Source organism: Leptonychotes weddellii, chromosome 10, assembly GCF_054177405.1.
Source record: "Leptonychotes weddellii isolate Sample4059 chromosome 10, ASM5417740v2, whole genome shotgun sequence".
Lineage (NCBI taxonomy): Eukaryota > Metazoa > Chordata > Mammalia > Carnivora > Phocidae > Leptonychotes > Leptonychotes weddellii.
The window spans coordinates 39,327,812-39,338,836 of NC_138378.1; the positions used below are offsets into that span (position 1 = coordinate 39,327,812).

Consider the following 11,025-nt stretch of genomic DNA (forward strand, 5'->3'; position numbering starts at 1 on the left):
TAGCCTGGTGGTGGGTATTGAGGAGGGCACATTCTGCATGGAGCACTGGGTGTTATGCACAAACAATGAATCATGGAACACTTCATCTAAAACTAATGATGTAATGTATGGGGATTAACATAAGAATTAAAAAAAAACAAAGAAAATGTCTTCCCCTCCTAAAGCCCTTTGATGGTTCTTAGTGTAGAAAACTCAAATGTATGGGTACTGTGATCTAGAGTGCCAACGAGCTCTGGTCCCTGCTTGCCTCTCCTGCCACGTGCCTCCCCAGCCTCTGGGACTTTCTCTGTATGGAGGTATCTTCCCTTGATCTTTTCATGGCTCCCTTGTTGTTCAGGGCTCCATCACTTCCTCAAAGATCCACCCTCACCATCCTATCCCACCTAGAGTGGTGGCCACTTAGCTACCCCCTACAGCATCACCCTGTTCTGTTTTCATCCTGGCACTTTTCAGCGCTCAGGGCTGTGGTCTGTACTCCACTGGACTATCATCTCTGCGAGAACTGTCCACCTTATTCCGTGCTTGTAGCGCCTGGCATGAAGTGGGTGCCTGTAAAGGTTTGTTGAATTAATGAATGAATAGATGGGGTCAACAGTTTAGAACAGCCTGTAAGCTCAGATGAAGTTTCTGCCAGCGCCTGAGTGGGATAAATCTGCTTGAGGCAAGACAACACTTATCTTCAGCTAGAATAGTGATTTTCAAACTTTATAGCCCTAGGATCCCTTTATCCATTAAAAATTATGGAGGACCCCAAAGAGCTTGTGTTCACGTGGATTATAGCTACGAGATGCTTGCTGTATTAGGAATTAAAATGGAGAAATTTTTTAAAAATATTTATTTTGAAACAATAATAAATCTATTACACGATGACATAAATAACACTTATGTAAAAAATAACTATGATTTTTTAAAATTAGGGAGCAGTGACACACTTTGAGAACAGCTGCTCTACACATAGAGTGCCTAGTTAGCACCAGGAAGGATTCTGTTGGATGAGTGATTAGGTGGGCTCAGGAGTTTAGACCAGCCTTCAGGGGCAGATATAGCCTCTTCCCAGCTGTGTGGGTAGAAGATACAAGTGTGCATGAGCCTTCTGCAAGAGGAGGGCACATCTCCCTCTGCGTTCCCCCTATGGTTCACCCACTCCCCACCCCGGGCAGCCCTCTCTCTTCCCTTTCCCCACACAGTCTTCTTTATCAAAAAAATAAATAAAAAGCAAAGAATAGTATGAGTAAGCTTAATGTCTGGAAATTGCAAACTATGTATGTCTTTTAAATATTCTTATTTCTGGGGCATCTGGGTGGCTCAATCAGTTAAACATCCGCCTTTGGCTCAGGTCATGATCTTAGGGTCCTGGGATCGAGCCCCGCATCAGGCCCCCTGCTCAGTGGGGAGTCTGCTTCTCCCTCTCCCTCTTCCTCTGCCCCTCTCCCCGCCACCCCGCCCCTACTTGTGCTCTCTCTCTCTCAAATGAAATCTTAAAAAAACAAATACACTTATTTCTGTAGCCAGAACAATGATTGTATAAATTTTAATTCAGGGAATTCCTCTTGAGTTTTGACTTTGACAAAATGAATGTGGAAGCCTGGTTTTACCAGGATTTGTTTATTCCTCTTTGTATTCATGTTGAGAAAGCAAACTGGGTGTCATATCCGTTTTCTTAGGGCAGTACCGAAACCTAAGTTCTTCCTCTTTTTTTTTAATAAAAAGCTGCTCCCACCCTCTTTATTTTTTTCCTCTGGGTGAAGGAAATTCACACAGCCGGGATTTAAAAAAAAAAAAAAGGTGGTCTTCTCTGTCCTCCTATTGAAGCGGCTGAAGCTCCCCAGGCTCTGGGCACGCCTCTTCCACTGCCTGACGTCACACTATTTTTGTCTTTGAATAGCTCATTGACACAATCGTCTCGGAGATCGGAGAACTGAAACAGGAGATGGTGCAGACAGATGTCAGCCTGGAGAATGGACTGGAACCCAACGAAGCCCACAGGTGACAGAGACGATCAGGTGCCGGGCGTCAGATGGGGGCTAAGTGGACCCTAGCAGCTACGAGGACTGCCATCTCGGTGGCTTCTCAGAAGTTTGGGAACTGGGAGTGTGGTGGCCTCTCCCGATGAAGCTCTCTGTAGGAGGTAGGAGTGGCCTAGGAACCAGTTGTCTGTTTATTTTAATCACTTTGAAGGCACTTGAACTTTACACCCTCTCAATGCCTCCTGGCACCAGAACCCGGAAACCTAAAGCTCTATCTGTTGTATCCACCTACTCACAGTGATGGAAACAATAACGCAGCAGGATCCTCCGTGTGCAAAATAGAATTCAGTGTAGCCCGTGTCAGTCTCCAGAAGGTTTAAAGGGGCGCCCTAAAGAGGATGGACTCATTTTGCATTCTCAGGTCAGAAAAAAACCCCAGCGCTTATCATGGGCATTAGCCTAAAATGTGACCCAGTGTGTTGGAGTTTGGATGTGGTTGTAAATAACTAAGAAGAGTGGGGGGCAATATACCATGCTTGTTAAGCATGACGTTTTGTGTTCGTATTGTACCCGATCTGAGTTAGTTGTAAGGGACTGGTTGTTATTGAAAGAATGGGAGTGCAGAGGTCAGGGTGGGGGTGGTAGGCTGGAGGAGGTCACTCCAACCTCATCTTGGCTCTTGGATGCTACAATTCATTGCTAGGAAAGGCAACAGAATATAATCACTAAAAAAATGACATGGACACCTGGTGCCTTGGAGGCCAGGCTCATTATTAGCTTTCCCCTCTTTCCCAGGATACGGGTTGAGGCAGCCTGGTGCAGTGTGAGGGTGAGATTCACGGAGTGGGTTTTGCTCACGAGTCATGAGACAGGCAGGAATCCTGCAAGGGCGGGTGAACCAGGTGGTGCTGGTTGCCCAGGCAAGTTTCAAACCAGCCCAACTTGTTCCCTGCCCTAGACTGCAGGGAAAGCAGACAATCACAAGGAGGTATTTTGCAGCTGAAAGGTGGTGCTTTAACTCTCCTGTGTCTCTGGAGGAACCGTATTCCCCCTTAGCTGTGGAAATGCCCTGTGCCCTCCATTTCTTTCCCTTTTCTACAAAAATGCTGGGGGGTAGATCAGATGGTCCCCAAGCTTCTTGCAGCAGCACCCTGGCATTCTCTCTGATTTCCCTGGACCCCAATGGCTAATTTTTGATTTTTGATTAAAGACTCTCCACCTCATGTTCAGAATAGTGCCAAACTCCATGGAAGTGGATTTTCCTTTCCCCTTTGCCTTACTGAGCTAAAATAAATTTTGGAGTTCGGTTGGTGCCAAAGGGCAAAGAAGAGAGCTTTAGTGGCTGATTTCTCTCACATCCAGGGAACACAACACAGCAAGATAGTCCCCAAGCTCTGCAGATGATGGACACCAGTGGCAGTACCCCTCCCCCCATGTATAAGGCCCAGGGATGTTAGGTTTGTTGGAAGACGTGATGGTACATCAGTGGCCATCACATCACGATCTTGACATCTGACTGCAGTAGGTACTGGGCTGGGTGAGCAGGGCTGCCATCTTGTCGTTAACATCTCTATCTTTTTCTTTTCAAATTTAAGAATGACTGTAAGCATTCCGTAATAGCTATGTTTTTCAGATTAATGTCACTTATTCTTGAATGCTATGTTGGTTAACAACGAATTCGTGAAATTTCAGATGCATTTTACTTGGTGCTTTTTTTAGTGGGGAAGAAAGAGAAAAGGCAAGATTGTCTTAATTGAACAATGTATACGGTGTTTACCATGTGCCCGCCACTGTTCTGAGTACGTCACAGCAGCCAGCTCATTGACTCTCCTAACTACCCTAGGAGCTAAAGCTCCAGGATGGCCCTCATTCTACTGTGTGGGACCTGTCTGACTAATGAGGCTGTGGCTTCTGTGCTGGGGTCTCTTGCTCATTTTGCCAAAGCAGGGAGTCGTGACTGCTGTTAATTCCTCTGTTTTGCCCGACAGTGTCCAGGTGGCCAGATATGGGAGAGGTAGGGTAAAGAGGACCTTCCGTTGTTTCCAAAATAAAAGAAGAGCAGAGCTCTGGCCACAGGGAAGCAGCAGGTCAGCCTGGCACAGAGCAGCCCAAAGGGCAGACGAAAGGAAAGGAGAGGGAGAGTGAGAGTAGCGGAGCCACCTCAAGTGAAACCCCTGTAGAGAGAAGACAGATTGCCCCCCCCCCCCAGGACCTTGGCTGGGCACATTCCAGTTGCTTCACAGATGCATGGACGTCGCCTTCCTTTGTGGCATCCTCAGCAAGTGTGAGCTGTGATAACAGCCTCACCTACCCCAGCCACAGTCACCACAAAGTGTCTATGGTCCCTTCGATTGTTGAACACTGGGCTAAGTGTCATGCTGGTGCCCTAGGTTAGGAATGCTGTTTCTCTACCTGCATTGGCTTTTGGTTGCTCCTTTGTAGTTAATATTGAGGTAATTTTTAATCTTTTCATGTCTCATGGACCCCCTTCTCAGATTAATATTTTCAGTGCATAAAATAAAATATGCAGGAGGACATACATAGGGAAAACAATTCTACTGCAGTAGAATGATCAGAATTCTTAAAATGCATGATTTCATAGCATAGGTACTTCTTTATTAACATGTTAAATAGCAAGGTCTAGAAAACACTGTCCTCTGGAAGCAAAGATGGCCAGAAACAGTACTTCTTCACCAACAATGAAAATGTGTGGGGTTTCTGTTGGTGACAGAGTCTCAGCTACTGTGCAGACTACTGGGATTTGTTGCCTGCATTCAAAATGGGAGGAAGTTAATTTCAAAACCAGGTTAGTGAAAGTAAGGATGTCACTTTTCTATCCAGTGGTCAGTTCTGACCTCCTGACCGATCAGCGTCATCCCACACGGTTGATCTACCTTCCCTTTCAGGGACACTCGATTGACTTGGCTTTGGGGACACCATACTCCCTGGTTTCCTCCCTCCTCGCCTTCTGCTGCTTGTGGTCTCCAACTGGTTCCTCCTCATCTCCCGCACCTCCTAATCCCAGAGCACCCAGAGCTCAAGCCTACAGCCTCTCTTCTCCTCTCCACCCACCCCCCTTCTCTCTCCCACTAACCTTGAGCAAGATACTTAAAAGTCTCTGTGCCTCGGTGTGCACATCATTGAAATGAGGATAATAATAGAGCTTGACTTGAGGGTGGCGAGAAAGATTAAGTGAGTTAGTATCTGTAAAGAACTTTGCACAATGCTGGCAGCAAGTAAATACAATATGTTGTTTATTAAAAGAGACCTCTTTTAATTTCATAGTTAATCCCATCCAGTCTGTGGCTTTGATAACCCTGTGTATATTGGGAATTCCCAACTTATATCCCTAGGCTAGTCCTCTTTTGAATCCAGGTGTTTGCCTCTAGCTGTCCATTCAGCCCAACGTCTGGCATCTCAAACTTACAAAGACCAAGACTGAGACCTTGGTTTTCTTTCATAACCCTGCTTCCTCCCTGGTCTTCCCCATCCCAGTGACCATGCCTGCAGGTGCTTGGGCCTCACAGAGGGCTTTTGTCTCTCCATCTCTCATACCTGTGCTCCTGTCCATCTCCAGACCCTGACAGCTCTACCTGTAAGATTCCCCCATCAGCACCACTGCAGGAGACACTTGCCCAGTGCCTCTGCTTTCACCCATCCTACCTTCCTGGGCTGTTATTTAAGCAGCATAGAGAAGGATCTGACTTTTGTTAACCCAAATCCAAGTCATGTCACTTCTGTTCAAAGCCCTTCAGTATTTTTCATTCATTAAAACCAAAATCATCGCCATGGCTTTTGAGATGCTCCAGGCTCTGACTCCTCCCATCCCCTTGCCCTCCTCTCTTACAACCTCTCCCCTCTCTGTCCCTCTGCTCCAGCCCCACCGGCTCCTTGCCCAGAAGGCTCCTACCTCCTGGCCTTGGCACTTACTGTTCCCTCTGCCTAGAATTCCCTTCCTCCAGGAAGCATTCACCTTAGGACCCTCATTTCTTCCGTCACCTTAGCTGACTTGATTTTTCTTCATAGAACTTGTACAGATCTGACATATATGGTCACTTAAATTGTGCATTTTCTGCCTCCCAGCACGAGGAGGGAAGCACACTGAGAGCATGGGCTTGGCCTTAGAATAGTGTCTGGCATGTAGCATACACTCAGTAAGTATTTGAATGGACGAATGAAAGATGCCAGCCCTTTGGAGATTCTAAAGGTATTAAAGCATCAGAAGCCACTTGCAGAAACAAGACATTACCCTGTAAAGCAGTTAGGGGACCCAGCTGGTGCATAAAAAAATCAAAAGTTGAACATGTGTGATGGGCCTTAAGCTGACTCCCTAGCAAAGAAGAGGGACCAGGGCACCTTCCCATTACGTGCCAGCCATGCTTCCTCCCTCACTTCTGGGTTCAGGGCTGTTGTAAACATCTTCCAATAGAAGAGCATCTGATTAAATCAATTCCATGCCCTCTGCTAGCGTTTTACCAGAAAGAGGCTAGGAAGCCAGGAGAGAGATCAAGGATTTCTTGTTTCTGCTCTCTCTAAATGGTATTTCTTATTTCCTCCTGCTCTTCACTTCATTGCCGCCAAGACTGGAGTGTGGGGAAATAAAGGCTTTGTGCTTTCCTCTCCCTCCCCCATGATTTTGCAGTCTGCTTTCAGTTGGGGCTAGCACAGTAGGCCTGATGTAGGCAGTGTTCCACCCTCATTGCCATCTGGACCCATCATCTCTAGGCTAAGACAAGTCTCTGAAGTTCCCTTTGTCCACAGGTAGAGTAGAGGGATTGAACAAAGCAACTTCATGAGATGAGGCTCAGGCTGGCTTTGCAGGATGCAGGGGGCCTGGCTGGACCAGGTCATCAAAGGCTATTGTTAACTTTGTTTGCCCTCTTCCTCTCCTTCCCTCACTCCCGTTTTACCTCACTGGTACACTCCAGTCTGAGTGGACCACTGGGCGGTGGGGGGGATGTCCAGGATCTTAAAACTCTACCCCCAACCAGCTCTCCCCCACCCCGGAATCAGATGCACAGAATTAAAAAATACCTTGGCCCGCTCTGCCCAGTACTATAGTATAGCAGTTGGTCACCACCACTGACTTCTTCTGGAAGGGTTTGTGTGCCCCAGGAAGTTCTCAGCTTCCCAGCAGCTATGCAATGGCGTTGATACCCAAACCACAGGAAGCTCAGATTTCTGGTCCCTGGTACAACCCTTCACTTTTTCCACTTGACTGATGTTAGAACACAAGGTCAGAAGAGAAGATCCATGGCTTACAGTCTGGGGAAGAGATGCCCAGTGTTCTACTCCAGGAAGTTTCCTGAAGTACCACGGTGACCGTAGTAGTTGCTCTGTGGCCTTCTGGAGCAACCCATCCTCACTTAGTGCTGCTTTATAAAAAAAAAACAAAACAAAACTTTCCACTGAAGTAAAACATGATTAGGAAGAAGCACACCAATAAGTATGCAGCTAGATTAATTTTCAGTGGTAAACATAGCACATAGCAGCACCCAGATCAAGAAACAGAACATTCCTAGCACCACCCCCCAAGTGCTGTGCACCCCAAGGGGAACCACTCTCCTGACTTCTATTGCCATAGATTCGTTTTGCCTGTTTTTGAACTTCTTATCACTGGAATCATACAGCATGTGCTCTTTTAACTCTGACTTCTTTCGTTCAATGTTTTGTGTAGTATTCCATTGTGTGAACCCAACACAGTTGGTTTATCCATTCTACTATTAATGGATATTTGAATTGTTTCCACTTTGGGGCTGTTTTGAATAATGCTGCTACATACATTCTTGTGCATGTTTTTTGGTGATACACCTTAGTTAGGAATATAGGAGTGGAATTGCTGGGTTGTAGGATTGTTAAATATTCAACATCAGTAAATGGTGCCCAAGAATTTTCCAGTCATTATAGTCATTCACACATCCACCAACAGCATATGGGAGTTCCAAATGCTCTGTTTTCCAGGTCTACACTTGGTATTGGCTGCTTTTTCGTTTTAGCTATTTGAATGGGTGTGTGGATTTAGAGCTTCTGGAAGCATGATGGATGAAGACAGGTAAGAGTACCTGTATGTTGTGACTCAAGTACTGATCTCAGTGCTGTGGGAGTCAGGAATGGGAACTCTTTAGTTTTAACAGAACATCATTTAATAATTCTGGCATGTTTAAGTTCAAGACTAAGGTCATGAGGCATGTCCACAGTCAGTTCATTGGGTGATATTTATGGAAAGCATGAAGTTATGGAAAGGATTATTTGGGGGGAGGAGATAAAAAGAGAAGACAATCCAGAAAGTATGAGTGTAGTGTAAATACATATGTACCTTTTATTGTTTATATTTCTGCTTATGAATCTTAGATCATAAACTCATAACAGAAAAAAACTCGCCAGTGAAATACTCCCCTTGGATTCTTTTGCTTTATGCTTTTCTTTGTTCTGTACTTATATGCAGAAATATTCAGCATCTCATGAATTAATTTGGCCAAGGTCATTAGCTGCACCATAACTAAGAAATGTATGTGCGTAAATCCAGTAGAGCTATAGTGGGAGTTTTAATTCTTCTCTGAAACTCAGGATACATCTGCATCCAATGCAATTTCCCATATTTAAAAAATAATATGTTCTTTTTTTTAAATATATGTTCTCAACTGCAGTGACTTCAGACACAGAATTTAATGTCATTCCCTATTACTCCTTTCCATCTTTTCCTCTTGAAAAGTCAGATACAAAGTGATCACTCTTGGTTAATCTATACCTGCTTTCTTCTGAAGATTTTGGAGAGTGTATTCATGAGGTTGTTGAGAAGCAAGTTTAAGTCATCAGATGCAGAAATCAGTTTGCATTTTGTCTTCTCACAGTGTCTGTGTCGTGGGTACTATTAGCCAGCAAAACAAATATTTCCCCTTTGTCATCTCTGGAAAGCTGCATGTGCCACTGGTCGTTGGTTCAGAGCTGGGTGCCTGTCCTCAAGTCCCACAGCATCTAAGAGCAGGTGACTGTCCTAGAACCAGTCACACCTGTCATAAAGATTGGTTTTCCTCTTTTCCTGGGAGCTTCCGTCTGGTTCAGCAAAACCTGGGAAGCTCACGATAATCACTGGCTGCAGAGTATTGGGTATATCTGCAGTATCTTAGGTCTCTTGAAAAGGGCGTTTGGTGTTATCAAAATATATAGTTTCTTTGGGGCACCTGGCTGGCTCAGTCAGAAGAGCATGTGACTCTAGATCTCGGGGTTGTGAATTCGAGCCCCATGTTGGGTGTAGAGATTACTTAAATTTTCCTATCATGCCCATTGGGATATTCTGCTATGACTAGCTTGATTCATCTCCCCCCACCCCCCCAAACCCTTAAACTATTTCTTGATTTGAAGCCACTGCTGTGTGTTTATGATATGGTTTCAAGGAATTCTATGAGGATTGACCAACTCTTTGCTTATACTGTTACCAATGTAGCAACAATTAGGTTCAAATTCAAGAAAATATGTATTAAGTAGGTGCTGTTTGTTAAAATACCAAGACAGTGGAGCCTGCCGGGAGAAAGGATTATAAGCAAGTATCATAGAATGCAATGAGGATATAATAGTGGATTATACTAGATGTTCTGGGAACCTGACAGGAGGAAGCAGGTAATTCCAGGTAAGAGGTGGTTTTGGGAAAGATGAGCCCCCACATTAACCTTAAGTAAAGAATGAGGTAAGCCTCCAGATCAAAAATGCCCAAACACCTGTTTAGTCTGTTTTGATTGGTGATATCTATTATATTGGGGAAGGTTTTTAAAAAGAACATTTAAGATTTATTTTTTGATGACCAAGTAGAACATGTACATTGTAGAAAAAGCATAATATAAAAAATAAAAAGATTACTATGAATCCCTGAGACAAAACCACTTTTGATTGTTTTTGACTGTCATATTTCTTTTCCTTTGTGTATCCCTCCAATGTTTTTCTCTGCATTTAGATGGCAGATCATGCATGATTTTCCGCAGATTTAACCAGGGTGTTTCTGATCATCCTAAAAATGCAGTGTGTCCTAGAAATTGATTCCATTTTTGTTAAGGGATAGCGCCTTCCAATTTAGCGGCTAGCTTCCCTGTCCACAGTACCCCTGGGCACACAGTTTTAATGATGGCCTACTCTAGATAGTTTTACCCCTTACAGACCTTGCCTTGCTATTATATTGGTAGTTGATCCTACCACGAAATATTTGCTTGGTTAGAAGGCAGTGGTGATTTAGTCCAGCTGTGAAATAATACTAGTGTGACCAAAAGCACGTAAACACTAAGAACTGCAAATCCATGAAATGCTTGTCTTTCCGTGAAGCCTCGTGCATGCCACTGCTCAGGGTCAAAGGTCAGCAGGCCAAGACTTAGAGCCTGCTGGCTCCTTCTCCTGTTTTCAGCTCCAAGGGCAGCCAGGACAACGTGTTCTTTGTTTCTGTTTCTTAAGTTTTACAGGAATCAATGAAGGCCCCTGCCAGCATTGGCTCCATATCTGCCCTTTTCATCTCTAGTGGGAGACTCAATGTCAGGAAGTTCATAAGCCATAAAAGTTACCAGATCTTTCTCCTCTCTGAAAATGGCGGTGCCTCCTCCTGCCTGGAGGCGGATGTGCATTTTTGTTCCCATTTCTGCGTTGTTCTCTCCTCCTAGTCCTCTGCAGATAGAGCTGAAAAATCACCGAAGGCCCTGAAAGTTTTGCACAAAAATCCTCTGTGGTGTGCTTTTAGCAATCCTTTTGAGGAAGCTGAGGCCTCCTCCCTCAGAGAGCAGCAGAGAGAGTCGAGGGCAGGAATAAAACTCGCAACCCAAAATATATTTTGTCTTTTTCCTTTTGGAGTTTTAAAGGATGAAAAAAGGCCTCGAGAAATTAAAATATCAACTTGTAGGGGAGCCTGGGTGGCTCAGTCGGTTGAGCGACTGCCTTCGGCTCAGGTCATGGTCCTGGAGTCCCGGGATCGAGTCCCGCATCGGGCTCCCTGCTCGGCAGGGAGTCTGCTTCTCCCTCTGACCCTCCTCCCTCTCATGCTCTCTGTCTCTCATTCTCTCTGTCTCAAATAAATAAATAAAAA

The 11,025-nt window shown here is 44.9% G+C and overlaps 1 protein-coding gene across 22 annotated transcripts in view; it reads left to right on the top strand.

Annotated features, from left to right (window-relative positions):
• The window catches only part of RIN2 (Ras and Rab interactor 2), a 216,369-nt gene that overhangs the window by 150,848 nt on the left and 54,496 nt on the right, over positions 1-11,025 (top strand). For 16 of the 22 annotated variants that reach the window (XM_081831956.1, XM_081831955.1, XM_081831952.1 and 13 more), the window contains one exon: positions 1,886-1,986. In XM_081831956.1, coding sequence (XP_081688082.1) covers positions 1,886-1,986 — 101 coding nt within the window. Of the gene's footprint in view, positions 1-1,885; positions 2,129-2,265; positions 2,389-7,928; positions 8,020-11,025 lie in introns of those variants that run through there. The other 6 variants (XM_081831967.1, XM_081831968.1, XM_081831970.1 and 3 more) reach the window with 6 other exon arrangements.